The sequence below is a fragment of the Artibeus jamaicensis genome, unplaced genomic scaffold, assembly GCF_021234435.1.
Source record: "Artibeus jamaicensis isolate MK-2021 breed Jamaican fruit bat unplaced genomic scaffold, CSHL_Jam_final contig_519, whole genome shotgun sequence".
NCBI lineage: Eukaryota > Metazoa > Chordata > Mammalia > Chiroptera > Phyllostomidae > Artibeus > Artibeus jamaicensis.
Genome location: NW_026521871.1, coordinates 9,227,426 through 9,251,244, shown reverse-complemented (window position 1 = coordinate 9,251,244; position 23,819 = coordinate 9,227,426). Strand labels below are relative to the sequence as shown.

At 34.4% G+C, this 23,819-nt stretch overlaps 2 protein-coding genes across 7 annotated transcripts in view; one reads left to right on the top strand and one right to left on the bottom strand.

Moving 5' to 3' along the window:
- The window catches only part of TASOR (transcription activation suppressor), a 50,622-nt gene that overhangs the window by 1,735 nt on the left and 25,068 nt on the right, over window positions 1–23,819 (bottom strand). For 3 of the 6 annotated variants that reach the window (XM_037132098.2, XM_037132100.2, XM_053669334.1), the window contains 11 exons: window positions 20,330–20,402; window positions 20,171–20,242; window positions 18,529–19,227; window positions 14,489–14,895; window positions 13,146–13,287; window positions 11,854–11,913; window positions 7,216–8,147; window positions 4,045–4,167; window positions 2,808–2,967; window positions 2,245–2,353; window positions 180–358 (listed from right to left, as the gene is read on the bottom strand). In XM_037132098.2, the coding sequence (XP_036987993.2) occupies window positions 180–358; window positions 2,245–2,353; window positions 2,808–2,967; window positions 4,045–4,167; window positions 7,216–8,147; window positions 11,854–11,913; window positions 13,146–13,287; window positions 14,489–14,895; window positions 18,529–19,227; window positions 20,171–20,242; window positions 20,330–20,402 (2,956 nt within the window). The remainder of the gene's footprint in view (window positions 1–179; window positions 359–2,244; window positions 2,354–2,807; window positions 2,968–4,044; window positions 4,168–7,215; window positions 8,148–11,853; window positions 11,914–13,145; window positions 13,288–14,488; window positions 14,896–18,528; window positions 19,228–20,170; window positions 20,243–20,329; window positions 20,403–23,819) is intronic. The other 3 variants (XM_037132099.2, XM_037132102.2, XM_037132101.2) reach the window with 2 other exon arrangements.
- Window positions 1–23,819, top strand: part of CCDC66 (coiled-coil domain containing 66) — a 119,988-nt gene that overhangs the window by 72,014 nt on the left and 24,155 nt on the right. The window lies entirely within an intron of this gene.

Genomic DNA, 23,819 nt, shown 5'->3' with positions numbered 1-23,819 from the left:
TTTGAATATGAAATACTTGAAAATGTACATAGACAAATAATGCTTGCCCCCAGCCCTTGCAAAACACTCTGCCACCTTTTCAGAATCATAGCTTAACAGTCAATACCCATTACAGCCTCACAAAATCCTTTTGTCCACATTCCTATATTCATAGTAGAAAGCTTCAGACCATTGCTTACCTGTTAAAAAGACTATGTGTCGTTGCTGTATGTTCTGAGCTTGAAGTCTGATAAGACAGTCCAATTCTGGAGCATTTCGAGTTTGTGAATCACAATTGTGGTATGACAAAATTTCAACCAGATGTTTCTTCTGATAGACATTCAGAAGTGTCAGCAGACTTAGGGCTTTAGCGTTCAATCTGTGAAATTAAGTAGTTCAGTATCTGGATCTACATTTCTAAAATTTATTGTGGAAGTTTTTGCTTTAAAATCATACTTTCTAACTTGGGCAACTAAGGACAAATGCACTGCTTAGCCCATTGCCTGATGTAGGGGTGCTTCTTAGGAGAAAGAGGGATAGCAGTAATTGTGCAACCCACCTGTAGTGCAGTTCGGGGGGGGCTTTCTCTGGGTGCAAAGTTTGAGGACCAGCTATTCATTGTAAACTAAAATCTCAACCATTTACTTTCTAAGTCGCAAATTATAGTTCTCTTTAGCTTTCCCTATTTAGAACTTCTTTTTGAAATATTTTATTTTATTCTTTTATATATTTTTAATTTTATTGATTATGCTATTACATTTGTTGTTTCCCCCCTCCGTTCCCCTCCAGCCTGCTCACCCCTCCCCCACCATTCCCCCCCTTTAGTTTATGAACACGTGTCTCAAGTTCTTTAGATTCTATATTTCCCATACTATTCTTACCCTCCCCATCTATTTTCTATCTACTGTCTATGCTACTTATTCTCTGTACCTTCTCCCCGCTTCTCCTTTTCCCACTACCCTGTTGCTAACCCTTAATGTGATCTTCATTTCTATGGTTCACTCCTGATCTAGCTGTCCTCTTAATTTGCTTTTGTTTTAGATGTGGTTGTTAATAACTGTTTGCTGTCCTTTCACTGTTCACCTTTTTTATTTAGAACTTTAATGAAGGGCATAAATAGACAAAAATAAATAAATAAATAAATCCTTCCCTTCAAATAATAACATAGCTCTAAGCTATGTCTACATCTCCAGGGTCAAGGTAACAAGTGGTAGAAATTACTATTGTTAGGAAGACCATGGTAATAACTTTGTACAAGTTAAAACTTTAAGACTCAGTAGTGTTATCTGTTACAGAAAGATCAGAGTTGAAGATGTTAAAACAAGTTTTTTTTTTTTAATTTTATTTATTTATCTTTAGAGGGGAAGGGAAGGAGAGAGGGAGAGAAACATCAATGTATGGTTGCCTTTCGTGCATCCCCTGCTGGGAACTGGCCTGCAGGGAACCTGCCTGCAACCCTGGCATGTGCCCTGACTGGGAATCGAACCGTGATCGTCTGAAAACAAGTTTTTAAAAAAGTGAATTACTACTAAAAGTTAAATGTTTTAAAATTATCTAAGCCTGAATTCCCTAAGTGTATACCATAGAATGTCAATAGATATTACAAAAAAATCGTTTGTGGTCTAAGTTTAGGAAATGCTTAACTACAGAATTTTTAACTATAGAGTTTCTCAGATCCTTAAATGTGTGAATACAATGTATGGACTCTCTAGTAGTATGATCCAGCATCCCAAACTCATCTGATTACATAATTATTTGTGGAGCCTCTCATAGTAATTGCTGCTCCAAGGTTCACACTTTGAAAATCGACTTCAGGCATATTAAAAATCACCTATTTACATAAGTTAATGTCCTAATAATCACAAATCCCCTAATCATGTTGAGCTTAACCCTTGTGTGATGTTACTAAATTAGCTGCCAAGGTAGCCCTCAAACGGGAGACAGCCTGATCTAGTTGACATACACAGTTCAGTAAAAATATAATGCTCACTATTCCACTTTTATTATTCTACAAAATGCCTGAGTAGCAAAGATAAAACCAATTTTACCTATAACTAGAATTTAAGCAGACTTCTACCTAAAAACATTATCACTTGCAAACAGGCTACAATAATTCAGTATCACTCTCCCTTATGACTGGCTAAGGATATCTGTGAAAACTGAATAGCATCCATAATCTATAAACACAGAGAAATGCAGAAACTTTATGAATACATACAAGAAATTTTAATTCAACAACCATTATAGTTATTTTTGACATCTTACCTGCCCAGTTCCTTTAGTTTTTTCTGAAATTTACAGTGGACTTTCCATTGCCATTTTCCTTCTGGAGTACTAAGTTCTTCGAGGAATGCCAAAAAATTTTTAAGGTTCTCTGTTAAAGATAATTAACTTTAAATTCAATAAACAGCAATCGCCCAAATTTAATTATGGAAGAAGTGTATGGTGATATTGTGTGGGAATACCTACATTCCTATGTAGCATTTTCCTTCTTTTTCCCTCTCTCTAAAGGAAACAAATCTATATATTTTCTTTTAGGTCTAAGAATGTTACATCTATACATTATAAAAAAGAATATGTTGATAATAAACCAGAAGTGATCCAAATGCAGTAGGAGTAGAGAGCTTTGCTTTACACCAAATTTGGAGGAAATTATTTGTAAAGACTAAGAATAGGAAATTTGTGGTAAAAAGCTCAAGAAAATGATAGAAATATAGTTATTTATGATTAGCTGGATGGACAATACATTAAAAGGCATGAGTGAGTCATTACCGAGGAAAACCTAAAAAGGACAGAAGTTACATCTCAAGAGAATGCATAAATCTTACCAACTGTGATAACTTCTGGATTTAAAATGGATTCATCAGACACAATAAAACCTCCAGACACAAATAATTCATTGTATGTATGATTTTTAACATCATCCAGACTATCAACACCAGCAAAACTAACGCAGGGGAGCTTCTTTAATGTCACCAAGCCAGGTACCTGTGTAAATACCAAAATAAAAACAGAAATAAGGACACACAAGGGAATGAACTGACTCAAATGTGAAGTAACCTGTACAGAAAGACTAACAAAATGCAGTATGGCTAACCTATATTAGTATGTTGCCTCTGGAAAGCCAAGCACTAAATAATATTCCCAACATTATTTCCAAATATATAAACCAACACTTATGTAATGGGTACCTACCATGAACAAAAGCACTAAGGAAAAGGTACAAGAGAGCTGAAAACACAGAATGAAAAATACTAACCTGTCTGGCCCTGTGAGTAGTCGAATTCATATGATGGCAAGAACCTATGTAACTGAACAGTTAGGAAAGCTTCAAAGGGCATTAGGATTTGAGATAGGCTCATAAGACTGGATGATGGGTATCTCCAAATTCAAGGGAAAATAGGACCAATTTGGCAAAGGGGGTGAAAATTGGTTTTACCTGGGATTTTGTATGAGATGAAACAATATCAAGAAAGTCAGCAGACCCTGGCTGGTGTAGCTCAGTGGATTAAGCATAGGCCTGCGAACCAGACAATCGCGGTTCAATCCCCAGTCAGGGCACATACCAGGGTTGCAGGCCGGTTCCCTGCAGGCCAGTTCCCAGCAGGGGACGCACGAAAGGCAACCATACATTGATGTTTCTCTCCCTCTCTCCTTCCCTTCCCCTCTAAAGATAAATAAATAAAATCTTTAAAAAAAAAAGCTGAGGTATAAATATGGCTAAGTCAAAATTTCAAAAAAAAAAAAAAAAAAAAAAAGAAAGTCAGCAGACCCACTGGCATTCAGGAAGTCCATATTCTTAGTCTTGACTATTTGAGTTATATGGAAGGTCTATGATGTGACTCCATTTAAAATTTTGCAGGGGTGCAAACTTGATTCTCACAAGCTAATTCATGGAAGGGTCATTTAGGTCTCAAACCCTAAATGTCCAAACCCTGAAGTTTTATCATCTTTAAAGCTTATGAGGATATTTTTAAAAACCAACACTTTAGTGTCAAATATAGATTTTATAGTAAGGGTATTTTTATAACCAAAATTAATAGCAAATTTGACTTAATAGTCTACCTTGTGAATGAAACCTGCAATGTCTTCATTTTGAATAATAATTAATAGTTTATCTAATTTTGATCTTCTTTCCAAAAACTGTTCTGGATGACATTCTGTATTGCCTAATTTGATAAGATATTCCTGTTGAAAAAAAGTATATCAACATTAAAAAGCATTTTTACAAAAAATTCATTTAACAATGAAATGCAAGATAAACTGACAAACATAAGCTTAAGCTAGATCTAGGGAACCCAGGATCTAATCTGCTTTTCTTATTGAATCGAAAGCTCAGAGCTTAAATAGTCCCAGTCACAATGTTGCAAAATGCTATGCAATCAAAGCCAAGTAAATTCCAGCAATGAGGTAAAAGAAGCACAATGGATTGGTCCAAATTCTTAACCCTGCCCCACTGCTAATTCTGAACAACTGAGCCCAGCCCAATCATTAACCATTTCCTCAACCTCATTTTCTTTTCTTTCAAACCAGGCCAGACCCTTCGTTATTTGCAGCAATGTTACTGGTATATTCCTTTAGAATTACAACCCAATTTCCCAAATACTGTACTTCATTTCATTCGTAACAGCCCCAAAATCATTTGTAAGGAGCTTCAATATGTACAATGGTATTCACATACTATAATTTGCCACATTTGTTAAATTACACCTTCAAGCAAAATACTCTCATCTAATACCTTCCTCCATGCTGGTAACACGGTACTCTTTCAAAGGACACAAAGTAGTATAGTCCAAGCAGAGTTCACTTTGCTTGCTGGTAGAATCCTGAACTCTGAAGCAAACTGTTAAGATCCTAGAGGTTACGTTCCTCATTTCACAGACACAGGTTCAGATTAATTTTCTCAAGGTTGGCACAGCTAGATCAATTTCCTCTAGAGTAGAGGTTAGATAAGCGTAAAAATCCAAACCCAGTGTGCCTCACAGTCTACTGATGTGTCACACCCAAAGAGTATGTTTCCGTGTACCCCCAAACTAACACAGCATCTACTACGCTGTTTCATTTTGACCTAACCTGTAAAACTTCTGGGCAGATTTAAGAGTAGCTTACAAGCTAACAGGTAATGAATGGATGAATAAATTACTGTCAGGCTTGCTTGTAATTTTTGGTCTTTTTACATTAAGAAGCTTTAAATCAGAGTTCATTTTATATCAGTTTAACTCATATAATAACAAATCAGCTTGACTCCAGAAATAACTTCAGGAGCTTAAAATTATATTCATAAAGTTTTTATTCTTTGTTAACATTTTTTCTGGAATTTTTCCAATGAAAATTGATTAAAGAATTAAAGTTCCAATCTGATTTCCTATCAGATTTGTAAAACACACAGCCTTTTCCCCCTAAACAACAGAAATATAATTTATTCCATACTAAAATGAATTAAAAGCACTATTCATAAATAAATGTATTTCCTGTTACAATTACTTTAAAAATGTGGTGGAAGAGGAGTAATGAATGCTGAGCATACTGGGACCTGTGCCCATCCTATTTTCTCATCTAGCCCCACCCCAACATACAGCTATGCCCCAAAGAATGCCATGCCTGAGCACATGTTGCTGGGGGTGGAAAAATAGAGAAATCTACATTCAATCATACAAGGCAAAAGGTAACCAAGGAATTCCTAGTATGTCTGGTTTCACTCTACCCGAGAAACCACAAGGAATTGAAAGACAGACTGAACATTCTGCCTCCTTCATTTCCATGCTCTTCTGTTCTCATGGGTACACCACATGAAATATGCTGACATCAATATGAAATCCCCAAATTGACAAAGGCTCAAGACATATCAGTAACATGGAGTTTCTGGGCCACTCTGGGAATATAAACCGGTTTTTTATGGTTTCTTATGCTTCCACTTACAAAACAATCAGAACCTCATCATGGTAAGTAAATCCCAGAAATGGGATTGAGCATTTATTCTAAAGTCTAAGGTATTCCCTTATGAAATAAAATCTAGTAGTTCAGTGAATACTAATTGGTTAATATTAAAACCATATAACTGGATATAGTATTATAATTTATATACCTATTATTACAAATGTTATAGGCATCTAACCCTGTATATACAAATGTTGTAGATATCTAACACTATATACATGAATCTTTTAGAACCAGGAAATGTTCATCTATAGCTTCAGTAGGAAAAAAATATATTCCTTGCAGTGGAAAATCTTTCAGGATTGGGAAGTCTTTTCAGGATCATAGTATTTTTTGATCAATACAAGGGAGCACCCCAAACAAAACAATTTATTTATAAAAAATTGTGTATTTACTCTTACAAATAAACCCTTACATGTCTAAACTTCAGTCACCTTCAAAGTATTCTCCATTTGATGCAATATACATATCAAGATGTTTTTTCTACCATTCAAAACAAGTTCTTAAAACTGTCAACCTCGATGCTTTTTAGTTCTCCTGCCACTTTTTGTTTCACCTCTTCCACATCAGCAAAACATTTCCCTTTGATGACTTTTTTCATCGAGGCAAACAAAAAAAACTCACTCAGGGTGACAGCACGTGAATAGGGAGGGTGGAGCATGGGGGTCATGCCGTTTTTTTGTCAAAAAACTGCTGAACACTCAGCATGGTGTGGGCAGGTATGCCTGTAAATCATCTGCCATGAAATGGGCAAAAGCATTAAGAGTCTTCAAAAATAATTCACTAAAGCAGAACACAACCTCTCACAACAATGCCCGCTGATACACTAATACGGATGGATTCCTCAAACATTCACCTAGCTTGGGAAGCCTGTACAAGGGGCTTGCCCTCCAGAAAATAATTCCAGTTTGGGGAGGAACCTGATATGACCAGGTATCAAGAAAAAACAAGTTTCATTTTTCTAGTTGATTGATAAACCCCATGAGGTAAACACTGACAACTTCCTTCATCTCTCTGTATTTTCCCTTCCCTTCATTAAAAACCCAAATACGAAACATTTAAAATCTCTGAGTCAACAGTTTAAAGGTATTTGCAATATGTAGCAATGGTCTTTAAAATAACTCTATTAAACAAGATTCTAAATTCTAAGATACTTGCATCATAGTTTTGACTTAGTTGAACTTAGTCTTTTATTCTACTCTGCATTAAATGATGAAAATGTTAAATATTCCTTTTTATAGAGGTGAGATTCAATTGACAAGTTAATACAGCATGACTATTACTTTTTTATTTAGTTACCTTTATTTCTTTACAGAGCACGCTCTCTTCTTCTTCATGAATATAAAATTTCACAGTATTTTTCTGGACATCTTTCATGATTTTAACTAAACTGTTAAATACTTCAGGTTCTAACTTGCTTATAAAATTTGAAAGAGCTGGTTGGGCAGAAATGTTTACATCACTGGGTGATTTTGCTGCTTCTTTTTCTTCTGGTTCCTGAGCAGTATCATCAGGTACAGTATGATCAGAAGTCACCATTAGCTCCACAGCATGGTGTGGCTGAATCACTTCTACTTCAGTTAAACCCAAAGTTGAAGAATGCTGATCATTAGAGTTGATGTCTTTCAAAGTATCACCACAAAGTGGTTCAAGAAGGTATTTATTGTTAAAGTCACTTGAGGAAACTGGTATGACATGTCTTCCTAGAGGATTCAATGCTATCTTAGTATCAGAACCATTAAGACCAACTGGTGGCAAATTCCCACCCTTTGTTGATGCTTTGATAATAATAGTACTTAGTTTCTCATGCAAGCCATCTACAAACTCCTGTACACTAGCTTTAGGAGTCTTAGAACATATGAACTCAGAAAGTCGTTTCATTTTCTTTTGTGTTGAAAATATAGGTGTGGAAATTCTACTGACATATGAAACATTCTTTTGCTTCAAAATCTCTTCTATCTTCCTAGAAAAGAGATTGTATTCTCCTAACACTGTCCTCTCTGTGGTTTCACTCACTGCAGGCGGCTCTGCTGCTGGCACACACTGCTCCTCCACCTTCACCACCTGACCTGTCAACACGACATCCTCAGTGGTGCCCTTTAGTGTGTCTGTAAATGGAGAGGATGGAAACTGGTAATCAGAACTTCTCTGTCTACTTATTACCCGGGGGTCGTTAGGAAAGGCCTCGTGCAGTGGCGGATACACCAGTTGTTCTTCTGGTGATTTCATACCTATATAGGAAGAGTTTATTATTATAAGAGCAATTAAAAGCATAAAATTTGAAACAAAAACAAACATAAATGAGAAAAAAATTGTCAGGTCAAGTATGTATTTACAACTAATTATGCTAAATAGAATAAAATCTCAATTAATAGTCTGAACAGGGCCAATTTCGCATCAATACAAATTAAGTCCTTTGCTTATTTCTGCTCCCCTACCCTCTGTCTGACTTATAGACATGTTTTAATCAGAATGGTCAGCTGCAACAGTTTGCTTAACCCCTATATTCTTTGCCAAGTAATATCTACTCTAGTGATACAGTTTTAACATGAAAATATAAGTGTAAGGCAATCGAAACTATTCCAAACTGAAACAATGTGGGAATAACTAACTGCCAAGAGTTACATTAATAATGTAAGGATAATTTTATCTGTTTTTGGTTTTATAAAGTTACTTAGTGCATTTTCTACAAATGTTAGGGATTTCTATTTATCAGGGAAAAAAGCTCAATAATATAGGAAGAGAACATATTTCAAAGCTGCAATAAGAGTAACATTTTTAATAGGGCTTTCCTAGGTATTTTTATTTTGTTTCAAAATAATTCCAAAAGAAAGCACAATAGCTAATAACCCATTTGAGATAAAGAGGTGATTCAGCTAGCTGATGCTAACAGAACTATTTAACTTTTGACTACTGACAACTAACTCAACCCATAAGATCATATTCCCTCCCCACCCACAAATGCTAAATTCAAACAATGTATTTTTGAAATTACATTTCAAAACAGGCACCCTAAACCTTTTTTATAAAACAAGGGGGAAATGTGTTTTAACAACCATTTAATATTTTGGGAGAAGAAAAAATTTGTGATCTTTGCCTAAGATTGATATATACAAGTTTATCCTTTAAAAAAGCGACTAATTTTTCTAAACTCTTAGCCAACATTCCATAACAAACTGCTATTCTAGTATATGAAATAATACCTTTAAATCAGAAAGTCCAGGTACTAGTTTTCAAAACTATAGTACTTTAAAGATATAGTGAATTCTCTATTCACCCAGGTGTAGCAGCATGCCCTCTTCACACAAAATTCAGTTTTGATTTTCCTCACATTCACACATTTCTAAAGGTTTAAACAGCCTCAGCAGCAGTCAGCTTATAACATTTCTCTACCAACCCCAGTGGTTACTATGAACTACTGTAACAATTAACTACTGCAAAGGCACTAGTCAGAAGGGTTAGAAGACCACAGCAGGTCTGTAGGTAGAAGGGGAGCAAAATAGCCAATACCATGGTAAGAATTACAATGGTATGAACTGATAAATCAGAAAATCAAGTTCTATAAAATAACTCAGGAATACTGAATATCCTTCTTAAATTTCAATATAGAATTTAGCATATATAAAATATTTGGGCTAGGAGTAGAAGACTTACTTTTTGAGGTATTTTTGTACTTCTTGAATTATGTACCATGTCTGATTTAAGTAAAAAAAAAATTTATCTTAAAGAACAAATGGGTTGAGGAAGACCACCTGTAATTTAAAAACTTCTGAGTCATTTATTATTTTAAATGAAATACTTGCTCCCAAAATTTATACCTATAGTTGATACCAATAAACTTATTTCTGAAGAGCTATGGATAAAGGGAGTTTTTAAAAGATGAAATATAACTTAAATCTAAATCCACTTGGGGAATTCCATATACTAAAAAACCCAAACTAAATCCATTTTAAAAGTGCAAATGATCACCTAATTTTATTTTGTACAAATTCCTTCCACATAATTTAAATACTCACTTTATTTTAAAAATGTTTTCATCAATAAATGACTTAAAGGAACCCATGTCAATATCCATAATAATGCATTTTTCTACTACCATTCAAGCATTGCAGTACTTTGACTTTTAAGTGAAAAGGTAGCAGTGAGTTCACTCAAAGCAGCATCACTCAGATATTTATGCTTTCAGTCACAAAATATTAAGATAGTATGCTAATGCTGAGGGAGCATTCTGAAGCATAAATAAGATACCTGCTCCTCCTAATGAGAAAGAATTACTGATTTTTCCTAATGAGAAAGAATTTACTGACGCAAAACACAGGCGAATCCCAGACATAACATGAAGATCCAAAAACAAGAGGACATGTTAGGTTCAATTTATCTTAAATTCCAGGACAGGTAAAACTAATGTATGGTGAGAGAAGTGAGATTTAGTGGTTACTATGAGGAGCAGAGACAGCACCAACTACGAAAATGCAGAAGAAAATCTTGCGTGCTAGAAATGTTCTATGTGTTGATCTGGGTAATGTCATATAATTGCAACCATTATGTAAAAATTCATTGAGCTGTATACTAAAATTTATGCACTTTTCCTTGTCATATATTTGTTGTCATGTTTTCCTAGGAGATATAATAGCTTTCTTTGAGTAAATCTTTAAGTCTTTTGAATTTCCAAAAAAAACAAAAAACCTGGAAATCTTTGTCTTTTGAATTTCCAACCCCCCCCCCGAATAACCATAAAGACCTACTAAAATTCAAAAGCCATTTAACTTTCCTTTCAAACTAAAAATTTAAAAATAAATAAATAAATAACAGGAAGCTAACAACAAAACAAGCAAGCAAGCAAAATAAAAACAAAGACACTGAAATAGAGAATAGGGAGAATCAACCAGAGGGGAGGGGAGGGAATTTAGGGGGAAAAAAAGGGAGGGATTTAGAGGAACAAGTATAAAGGACACAGGGACAATAACTAAGGGGGGTGGAAATGGGAGGGAGGTGGGGAGCACGGGGCGGGGTGGGCTGGGATAGGAGAAATAGACAGAAAACTGTACTTGAAAAATAATTAAATAAAAAAAGAACAAAAATTTTTAAAAAGTAACACCATTTAAGATTTCTTAAGAGTAAAATCAACAAAATGGAAACAAATAAAAAAGACTCACCACCAAACTAGGCAAGAAAAAAATGCCTATGATCATGCAGGAATATTGAACTGACTGAGCTCAGACAAAAGACTTAGACATTAGGCACACACTGCAACTAGCTAATCATTACTATCTATAATTGCTTCTGGAATTCAAAAGTTTCCTAATCTTTGTTAGAAGAATTGGATAAAAATATCCAAGATTAAGAATAATGTACCTAAAAGATATATGGCCTCACCTCCAAGTGTTTAAGAGTAAATAATTTTTAAAGATTAACTGGACTTTACTAAAATCGAGCTATTTTGAAGGACATTGTTTAGAAAATAAAAGGCAAGTTACAGACTGGGAGAAAATATTCACAATACATATATTTCACAATGACTTGTATCCAGAATATAAAGATTTTTCACAGATCAATAAATCCAATTCAAAAATAAACAAAATATTTAAACAGATACTTAACAGAGATGCCATTAATATAAGTTTAAGAGAAATTTGAAGACTGCTCATAGAATATCCTACAGAAATGAATTAAGAAAACACTCTCGTCTCCCCAAGTCATCATCAGATATACAGTGAAGAAAATGTGATCTCTATCAATATCTAGTGGCTTCTTTGAACACATTCTTAATATAAGAATTCTGGCTCAAGTCAATAATATAATACAAATATGATATGCTCCAAATTCTCTGTAATTAACAAAACTTAAACTGACACCCTATTGATGAAAGGCTGGAAACACCAAGTAGCAATTCTGAATATGGGCACAGTGGGAAGAGAAGCAAAGCGGCCTTCTCACCTGCTGTTTGTTTCTCACCATGTTTCCTTAGCTGGTCTTCTGGGCTTCTTGCATTCCCTCCTAACAGAAAGCACCCATTAGATTTATATACTCTCTTCAAGTATTGGTGATGCACATTAGTGCCTTTGAGACAACCCAAAATGCTAGCCAACCCCAGAATACCTTCTTTTGCCTAAAATAATCCTGAGGGGTCACTCAGGAATGGGAAGTTGCTTCCCTTTTTATTCAGGTGATGGCAAAATATCAAACACCCAGATGATGTGCCTTCAAATGGCTCTGAACATCAACTGTAAATGTGTTCAAATGAGGAATGGTTAGGATAATCATCGTGTACCAATTATTTCCTTATGTTTTTTCTCCCACTCAAGGTGACACCTCCAGCTTCTAAGTGAGAACCAGTTGCCTCTGTACTGTAGCATTTAGGCCTCTTGCCCTCTCTGGTAAGGTACTAAGTATAGAATTATGCTAAAGTCCCTGGAAATTCATCAACGTTTTATCAAATCTTCTCAGAGTCCTTGGAGGTTTCAGTAGCTTCTAGGTCACAAGTCAGTCTATTATTTTTAAGAAAAATCTGTTTTTCTTTTCTTTTTAAAGGTTAAATAAAGGTGTAGGAATGAAAAAGATGTGCCCTGGAAATATTTCCAAAAATGCTTAGCTAACAAAAGATGAATAAGAACTTAGAACATTAAGGGTATGTAAAGGTACTGGTGTGTGTTTATGTATGTGTCTGCACAGAAAAATCAGAATTATTTCAAAATGATCTTTCAACATTTGCTAAACTATTCTTATCCCACGGTTCAATAAGCTTTCTAGGATATTTGCATTTGACCATTTCAGGACATCCTCAAAATGATCTAATTTCTCTATCCAATATTAAGAAATCAAATTTCTTTCAAATAGATGAACCTCAAAATGACCACTTCTTAGATGACAGCTATAGAGAAGCTTATAATTTAAGCAGATGGCATTTATAGGCTATCCAAGATCATCATTTCATCTCTGTAGCTATCTCACTTCATTAGAAACTATTTCTGCCAACAATTTTCATTAGGAAGTCTGTATGCTAAACTCCATACGGTGAATAACTATGTTTAAAATCCCTACTTTTAATAGGGTTTTTTTGCAGATATTTGTTGATGCTGACCAAGAACAGCAACACCCTATGATGAACATTATATTGCTCAAAATAAGACACTGAACATGTCAGAGCCAAGTAAAATGAAGCACCTAGTGAAGCAACTGTTCCCTAAATAAAACCAAGCAAACCTTATTCCAAGTACACTTGTTCTTACCTGTAATTGGAATCAGTTTCCAATGTATTTCAGTCTCTTCAACATCATTTGACTTAGATTGTTTATGGAATCCATGTTCAATGGGAATAGTGGGACACAAACTGCATTCTTCAAAATTATTCATGCTAATTAAATTTGGATCCTAAAAATTAGAGGGCATATTCAATAGCTTTCTTTTCAATTAATTTCAATGTCAAAAATAAACAACTATTTTTTTCACAGCAAAAACATAGAAAATTAGTCAAATCACCATGGTAAAGTGATAATACTCTAGCTTCAAATTAAAACATATTTGTCTTCAAAACATAATTTGATGCTGATTTTAGAGCAGAGGTTGGCAAACTTTTCTTGTAAAGCTCCAAGTATTTTAGGCTTTGCAGGCCATATACTCAGATACTCAGCTCTGCCACTGTAGTGCAAAAGCAGCCATAGGCAATGCTCAAAACAAATGGGCAACAGCTGTGTTCCGAAAAAACTTTAGTTACAAACATAGGCAGGGGCTGGGTTTGGCCTATGCCCCCATCGACTCAATTTAGGGTACTGAATATGTTAGGTAATGTTAACAATATAGGTTAGTTTCCTCAGTGCCTACTTTACACACTTCCCTAAGTGAGCCTATGCCATCATCCTCCCCCTAAAATATCTGAAAACTATCCAGACAAAGCCTGGAGACATGCGTGTAACTTTTATTCAAAGGCAGGGAGAAGAAAATAAAAGAGTAAATTAGAAATAAGCCTTAGGAATATGGTGCCCTCCTGGTATTGTTCCCCCCAAGTGATGCACCCACTTCTTGGGGGAAGATAATGTTGCTTCTCAGATAGACATCAGTACTCTAAACACATAAAGAAACTGGATGCCCTGTCAAGCAAGACTGTCACTTCAGTGGTAATCCTAAAAGCCACTCATTTTCCATTCCTATTTGAAAAATACAAAGTACCTAACCTTGTTTGTAAAACTAGTACACTGACTTCATCTGCTTTACCTATAGGTTATGGTACTTCCAACAGAAAGCCAATGTTTTGAGAATTCAACTTTATTATGAAATGCTATGGAATTAACTCCCAGTAAGCCATTTCTGAAAAACAGATCATCTAGCCTTAACTTTATCACAACAGGTAAAGCTTACACTATATGTAAACCTACAAACAAAAAGAAAAACAACTACTCTGAACTTATTTCCTTGTAAAAAGGAGTAACTTAGAAATACTGTCCTGGGCAGACATTTTTATTGAAATGTGTATTTTATTTCGTTTTAAAAGGGAGAAAAATAGTCACTGAAGCACACCTTCTCTTTCACACACATTCACAAAAGCAAATAATATAATCAAAAGATATATGCTTACTTCTTTCAAATGTAATTTATGGTCAGTGCCTACTTCACTGGTAGAAACAGCAACATGATACTTTACAGACTTATCAGCTTCTGACAATGGGCTCTGAGTACTCTTAAAGTGTGCATTTTCAATTTTTGTGCAAGTAGGTTGCTCATATTCTCTCTTATCTGGGGTAGAATTCAAGTCATATTCATCATGCTTTTGCCTCAGCTCTTCATAGGCACCATCAGTGTTCAATCCTAAGGCTTTGTTGACTGTGTCTGTCAGGGATGCATCAGAATGGCGTGCATTTGCTAGTGTTTCTGATAGCCAATTAAACAGCCTATGGATGTCAGAAACGCCAGAGCTAGAGGTATCCTGCTGCTGCTGTCTCAAGTCAGCATCATGCCCAAGTGAGCCAACAGGCTGTGAAGATTCTGAAGGGAAAAGAGGAAAAAAAGTCATCTCTTAAAGTAGAGTTTGGAAGGCTAGTATAAAAATTTTTAATTCAAACATAACTAAAAATGTTTGAGAAAACGCATTCATTATCATGACCTGGCCAGGGTGGCTCAGTTGGCTGGAGCATCATACCATAAACCATGGCTCAGTTGGTTGGAGCATCATACCATAAACCAGAGTGGAGAGTTCAACCTCCAGTCAGGGCACACACTTAAGTTGCAGGTTCAGTCCCCAGTCTGGGTGGGTATGAGAGGCAACCAATTGATGTTTCTCTATCACATAGATGTTTCTGTCTCTCTCCCCCCCTCCCATCCCCTCTCTCTAAAATAAACAAGCATGTCCTCAGGTAGAAATTAATACAAAATATAATAAAAAGTAAAAGTAATTTATTATGGCCCTGGCTGGTATAGCTCAGTGGACAGAGCGCAGGCCTGTGAACCAAAGCATCGCTAGTTTGATTCCTAGTCAGGGTGCACACCTGGGTTGCAGGCTATATCCCCAGTATGGGGTGTGCTAGAGACAACCACACATTGATGTTTCACTCCTTCTCTTTCTCCCTCCCTTCCCCATCTCTCAAAAATAAATAAATAAAATCTTTAAAAAATCTATTTTTTATAAGACATACATCAAAACACTGGCTTAGGTTTTATATGTATATCCTTCCATTACTTTACAAATGTAACTGCTCCTAAACTTTTGCACATAAGTCAACATCCCCATTAAATGAAAATTTATTTATATAATTTTAAAACTATTAATAGAGAAACAAGCTCAAACATCAAGTTGGTAACATGGATATTAATAACCATACTATAGTCACTTTGAAATCTATCACCAAAATTCTGAAGTCAACCAAACGCTTGACCACAGGTAAAATAGCTGTTGCTGTTTTGCAAGATATGCAGATTACATTAAAATCTACTACAGAGAACTCATGACTTAAAGAGTTCTATCACCTTTCTAGCTATTATTTTGTCCTTCAGATAGTGTCTGACATTCTTATTGTCTAAGCCTTATCTCAACTGACTAGATTACTTAAATTCGTAACAAAGCTTGGATTTTAAAGACACCAAAATATCCCAAAATAATCTACACTAACCTTGCACTAAAAACAGAAAGCACTGTAAGAGAAAACATTTACTAAGACATGACTCAAAGCACATATAAATCTGGGTAATCTGTACAGTAATACTTTTATAAACTTGTGAAGAGGGCAGACATTCAGAAAGTCATGTGGTTTTAATGCTGAAGGAAGGTAAAACCTAGGTAGATGTCAGGATTTATAATTTAGGTAGGGTATAATGTACCACAGTAAAAATAAAACAAAACATCAAAGAACAGAATACTACTGTATAATTCTAGTCACACATACTTACATAGCAAGCAAAACTAATCAACAGAGACAGAAAAAAGATCAGTAGTAGGGTAAGATTCAGTTACAAAGGAGAACAAGGCAACTTTTGGGCATAATAAAAATGTCCTATATAGTGGAGTGGTGGTAATATAGCTATCAAAATTCATCAAACTGTGCAATGGGTACATTGTATATAAATCATAGCTCAAAAAAAAGTTGATGTTAAAGACGGTAGGGAGAATAGGAGGATATCTCTTACAAAATGAGTGGGTTCATCACCAAATCATGATCAAGGTATTTTAGAAGTTCGAGTACAACCTTTAAATCTCTACTTTTAGAAATCAAAAATAAAGTGTGCAAAATACTACAAAGAAACAAGTGAAGAACATCTGGAAATATAAGTCTGTTGATCACTAATTCTAGTTTAATGCATCAACATGACCCCTCTTCCCTGTTCCATTTCTCCTTTAGTCTATTATAGTAATTAGCATGGCTTCCCCATCATTTTAATTACTAATAAAGCCTGAATTTTCACCCATGAATGTTTTTTCATATGTACAAAATCAGTGTATTATTAGCTAAAACAGCATCAAAACTTAATTACCTTGCCTATTATGTGCTCAGTGGTAGGAAATACAGTCAGGTTTAGGAATAATGCTTTCTAAAGTCAGTTAGAACTGAGTTCAATCATGGATTAGTGAACTACATAACTTTACATAAAGTTATTTAACTTCTGAGATGATTTTCTCATCTGTAAAATAAGGATAATGTCTAGCATTCAAGAACTAAATGAGTCCATATACGTAAAGCAGCACCTAGCACATAGTAAGTACTTAATTCGCAAGAGACACGTGAACAGTGTAAGACAAGACAGTATGGGTCAGAATCAACAGGTACAGCACACAGCAAAAATCCAGCCTAATAAAGCAGATAAAAACCATCAAGGAAAACCACCAGAAATATGTTCTAGGGGAATGTAACTGCTATGATATGAGACTTCAGAGAAATTAAAGATGCTTCAATAAAAAACAAAGAGAAGGGCTAATCACAACATATTGTGAGAAACATGAGCTTTAAATGAAGAGCATGTGGAGGAAGATGGGAAACATAGCTGTTGCCGGTCTATAACAAAGCCTTTGAATACAGAAGCTGAGATTTACAGAAAAGTAGCAAAGCAATATCTAGAAGAACATGTACTGAAGTGAGTGACAGAAGCCAGGAAAGCCATCCAGGTGATTAGAACATAGGCAAAGATGAAAACATTGAAAAGAAGGGTCTTTACAAGACCCTGGAAGGTGCTGAAAACAGCACTGTCAAATAAAACTTTCTGCAATGATGCAAATGTTCTCTATTTGTGCTGTTCAATACAGTAGTGTACCTGGTATAACACAGAAAATGAATTATTATTTCATTTTAAGTAATTTAAACTTTCTGCATTATCCAATATGGTAGCCACTAGCCACGTTATTTAAGATCTGCCTAATTAATAAGAACAGCAGCAGCATCACAAAATGTAGATCATGACATCAAAGTTCCTTGAATGTAAAGAAACATATTCCATTACTATAGACTAGCATGTTAAGATATTAAAAATCTACATGAAAAAATGTTTTAATTACTTGTAATATTTAAACACAGACTTAAGAGAAAGGCCTCCCATTTCTTTTTATGTCAACTAGAACAAGAAAAGCAACAAAAACTACAAAAAAGAAAAAGGCAACATACTGCTGGACTCCTAAGGTGGAAAAGAATATGTGTATGCTTCTAAGAAATTTGATTTTAAAGCTCAGACTTCTTTCATTAAGCAACTTGCCACTCCCAACCACAATATTCTATGCTGTACTTTCCCAATTATAAAATTAAAGGAATACAAAAGGACAGACGATCCAATTAGTAGGATAAAACCTGAGCATACTTTTTCTGTTTTCCTAAGTTACACAATTCAGAACTCTGATGTGCTAGGCAGAAACTGGCAGATATCATCTGTGAAGGACCAGACAGTAAATATTTTAGGCTCTGTGGGCCACGGAGTCTCTGTCCCAACTCTGCCATTATAGTGTGAAAGAAGCTACACATACACATAAATGAACAAATATAGCTGTGTTCCAGTACAACTTTCTCTACAAAACACAACAGGTTGGATTGGTTTTTCAGGTTGTAATTTATAGACCTCCACACTAGAAGAAAGGACAGAACGACTTTACTATATTTTTGGTTATTATTTTTGTACTATATAAGAGCAATCTGATATTTTTACCTTCATACAGATGGCAATTTTCAGATAAATTACTGGTTTTGGCGAGCTTTCTCATATTTTCAGGTAGATCCTCAAGCTTCCTCTTCAAGACAGTTTTGCTTCTTATATCTTCTGTGTCTGAGTCCCCACCCACATTTTTTTTCCTACACTGAATCAAATCAATCAATTCTTTGACTCTATCCTTATCATAATCCAAAGAGTGAGATGACTTCTGCTTTCCAGGTCTAATAGTCTCACCCCTTGAGTTACTTCGTTTTCCAAATTTCTTTTTTGTACCATTCATTTCTTCATGGCCTTCATAATCTGAAAGTTGACTGAACTGTTGAAGTTTTCTATTGTCATCAAACAACTCTTTTAACTTACAAATAGGTAACTGATACATTTCAGGCCGAAAAATATAGGTATGCAAACAATCATCAATATGGGATTTATTTTTTGGAGCTGGGTATAAGAATTTTTTATCATCTAATCGTGAATCATATGGAAACATAATGAATTCTCGTTTACCTGAACCAAAACCTCGCTTAAAAAATTCAGTTACATACTTTTCAACACCAGAATGAAAATTTATAGTATTTATATTTTTGAATTCCTTTCGACACCGAATCAAAGCAAACTGTAAAAATTGAGTTATTTTTAATACATCTGGCATGCTCTCATGTCTCTCCTGTGGTGCTACATTGGTTGAACCTTTTTGTGCTGTAAACAAATAAAAAAGGAAGCCATGTTAGTAATCAAGAAACTGATCAAATATGGATCAACATACTGTCAAATAAATGTAACATACATTAATGGTGAACCAAACTAATGTGTGCCCAAATACATATATGTACATACAAATATATGAATCACGTGTTTTTAAGTACAGCAAACTAAAACGAGCCAATGAGAAACTAAAACAAAAGAAATTATAGAACATATTTTTAAATGGAAAAACACCCGCTCATTAAAGAGTTCATTTCCTATTGTTGCTAAGCCTTTCACAACACATAGCAAGTAAAATATAAGGATAAATAAAGAAGCAGGGCAAGATCTGAGGCTCCTAGCAAGACAGACCTACAAAGGATAGCAATGGCATTCCTTCCTGTTATAACTTCATTTCACATGAAATCTTTATCTCCATAAGGAGACATATAGGCAAAACTGCTACAATTGAGAATCTCATTCTTAGAAACCCATTAGTAGGAACTTTACCTTAACACAGCACTAAAATTAGTTCTTAGAAATAGTGAAAAGCAAATTTTCTCCAACATCAGGGTAATGTTACAAGAAATTTTGAATGGCCTAATATTTAACCCAGTATGTGATGTTGCTAAATTTATAGTTGCTAAAATCTGAATGCAAAAAATGAACTAAACTAAAAAATAATCACACCATATTTTATAAAACCCTTAAAAAACATAAGCTACTGTGTTATAACAATTACAATCAACATTTATTTAGTAAAACAAATAATTTTCCATTATAAGAAAAGTAAACCAAGTTATATAATTTATGTTTTATATTACTAATAGCTCTTATTACCACTTGTATTTCCTAAAACATGATGGGACTCTAAGTAAGACAAAACACTTAGGGAATTATCTGGCAATTTTCAATGTAGGTATCTATAACATTAGATTTAAACAGTCAAAGAACTTACAAGTAACTATGCCTCTAGGTTCTTGAAATAGAAATAAAGCATGTAGAACTCGAGACTTGGTAGTCTGATGTTCTAAAAAAAACAGAAGCCAAATGTATTAACAATCTATTTTAACTAAAATGTTAAAAAAGAATTTAAAAAATTAAAGAGATTACCTACCATATGGAGAAACCATTTGATAAGGAGAGAGAAGAAAAAGGTATCCTCGGTCTCCCAAAGGTTTAACAAGAACCTGCATTTTGGGGAAGAAGTTTAATGTTTTATTATTACTAACCATAAGGCAGACACAGTAGTTTCTGCTAATTATAATGATAACAAACAGTTCCTGATCATCTTTAGGAAAAATACTGCTACTTAATTGTTAAAAAAAACTCTTTTACAACTATGCTGATTAACAGAATTCTAATCAAATAAAAATTTCCTTAGTTTTCATAACTTAAGTGAGAAAATTCCCCTTATTTAATTAATGTGTAGCCAACTTGTTGATTTTTCCCTTGAAGCTAAAATACAAGGACCAAACTTAAATATTTTCCTCAGCAATTCAAAAGATACGTTAATTGCAAAGGCACTGTGCTGGATGTTTGAAATATAAAACAAGTATGGCACAAATGCTGCTGAAGAATTCAGGCTAATCTCAAACAAAATGTGTTGCTGTGATCTAATTCTTCACATATTTAGTGAACATCTTTCACACCTGATGCCATTTGCCTTGCCAGAGATAATTTCAAAGATAAGCAACACAAGATACTTGATTGCAAATAGTTTATAATTGGGTAGACAGAGTAACACACACAGGAAAAATATCAATAATAAAATTAAGACAAATAAATTCTAAAAAAATTTACAAAGCAATATGAAAGGGAAAAATACAGTTGGTTTATGATCAGAAAAGATACTGAAAGTGTACTAGAGGTCAGTTTTGAAGGATGGGTACAGTGCCAAGAGCCTGAGGTTTCAGGAAGGATGTTTCAATAGAGGCAACATTATGAACAAAGGCAGAGTTATAATATGATAGTTAGTTTGCATCTATCAGAGTACTTATGATTGGCAAAAGGGTGAGGACTAGAACAACTGCAAAAAACAAGTCCACAAAAAAAAGATCCTGGGCTCAATTATTAAAAGGCAAGAATAGCAGGTTAGATAGGAATATGCTGGAAAGTATACCCTTTTGAACTAGAATGTTTCCCTAAAAACAAAACCAAAAAAAGTCTTGACAGCAATATGAGGAGGGGGAAGAAATGAATGTAAAAAGAATGCAAACTCAGTTCAGGGGCCGCTACTATAATACTTCATAGCATTTCTTCTGATTAATGCAAGGGTAAATAAAGGAAAAACTGAGCATGGCAGTGGAACACAAGAGGTTACTTGGTTTGTCAAAGAAAACCTACGCTACAAATTCCTATCAAGTAATTACAATAAACAAAGATTGTGTAAGAACCCATCATTTAAAAGTCAGTAAGTGACTATGCTACCAATTTACATTTAATAAAAATACTGAGCACTAAAAATGTGGATAATGTGTCTGACAATTTTTGTTTCAGACTCCAACACTTTAATCTAAAATGTTTTGTATATCATATCCCCAACATTTTGCCCAACTCCTGGTTGTCAAAATAGGAAGTTGAAAACCACAAATAAAATTTTCATCTTTTGTGGTCATTGAGGGAAAACAATTCGATTCTTTTAACTTTCAACCAACTCCAAATATCAGGTTTTTAAAATTCCACTGGCTAAGTGGCCTTTATAAAGACCACTATCCTCGAAAGGGCCTCAAATCCAAGGGAATCAACACCCAGAAACACTCAGGCAGAAAGAGGCCTTAGAAGTAACAGTTGTGGCTTTTAGCTCAAAGAAACTTTTAGCCCTCTAGAAAAAGGAAACAAACACCTGTGAACTCTGTGCTCCTGCTGTCTCTATTTATCATACCTCACTGTTTCCTTCCTCTTTAGAAAACAGTATTATAACCCAGTCTGTGGGTTTTTATTACTTGATGCTATTATTTTGACTTTTCAATAACATTATAGGTAATTAATGTTAAGCTCACAATTGTAAATGACTAAGCTTAGGAGGAAATAAGCTACTATCAGTGAGATTCAGTAGAACAGATTCAAACACTCAAGGGCTTCAAATTGGAGATAATTATCAGATGTAATATATAAAACAACAGGTATGAAATGTTTAAATAAATCAAATAACCAGCATAACAGAAAACACATTAACACAAAAACTGGTATACAAATATTTAGAGCAGCAATGTTCGTAACAGTCAAAGCATGAAAACAAGTGATGAATGGACAAACAAAATGTGGCATTATTCATACTATAAAATATGACTCGACCATAAAAAGGAATTAAGATACATGCTATATAACATAGATGACCCTGAAAAGTATTATGTTAAGTGAAAACAGCCAGGCACTAAAGGCCACACAATGCATGATTCCACTCATATAAGATGTCCAGAACAGACAAATCCATAAAGACAGAAGTATATTAATTGTTGTCCAGGACTGGAGGAAGAAAAGAATGCACAGTAAATGCTTAATGGGTATAAGGTTTCTTTCTGGGGTAATGAAAATACTATGGAATTAGGTAGCGGCTATGATTATACAACACTGAATCTACTAAAAATCACTGAATTGTACACTTTAAAATGGCTACAATGGTGAATTTTATTTGAATAAAGACAATAGCAAAAAATATCAGAATATAACCTCCCCCTCCTAGAACAGTGCCTGGCACAAAATAGAGAGTAAGTATTTCTGAAAAGAGCTAACAAGAATCTGTTAAATGATGAAGCAGATCTCAAATATAACTTTTAGAAATCAAAAATATGCTGTGAAATTAGAAACTCTATGAATGGATTAAACAGCAAATTACACATAGCTAGACAGAATTTAAACTTGAAGATAGCTATGATAAAATTAATCAGAAGGCAACATGAAGAAACAGGCAGACGGAAAAGTTAACAGACTTAAGAACAGACTGCAAAGGTCTGACATATGATGATGGTTCAGTCTTAGAAAAACAGTCTAAAGAAATTAAGACAAATAATCAGAGATAATGTCTAATATTCCAAAAATGAAGAGATAAAGTCTACAGATATGAAAGAATATATACCAAGCTGAATAACGAAGAAATCTACACCTAGTTATATTTATTATAACTGAAGAATACCCAAGAAGACAAAGATTTAAAAAGCTACCAGTAAATAAAGAGGTTCTACAAAGGAACAATAACTACACTAAGAGCTGATCTCTCAACAAAAAGATAAGTCAGAAGATTCTAAATTATTATGTAATCAGAGTGCTAAAAGAATATAGCTGTCTACCTAAAATTGTGTACCCAGGTCCCAACAATTAAAGAATATGCATTTTTTTCAAATAAAAAGAGCGCATAAGGAAAAACTGACCACAAAGTAGGTTTTAAATCAAATCTCAATAAATTTCAAATAATCATCACCTGTTCTCAATACAATACCATTAGAAAACAAAAAAAGTATTCATAATTTGGAAATGTAAAAACATACCTGTATATCATATATTAAAGTAGAAATCACAGTAGAAACTAAAGACTATTTATAACTGAGTAATAAAAATACTACATATTAAAACATGTAGAATGCTCCCCCCTCACACACACCCCTTTT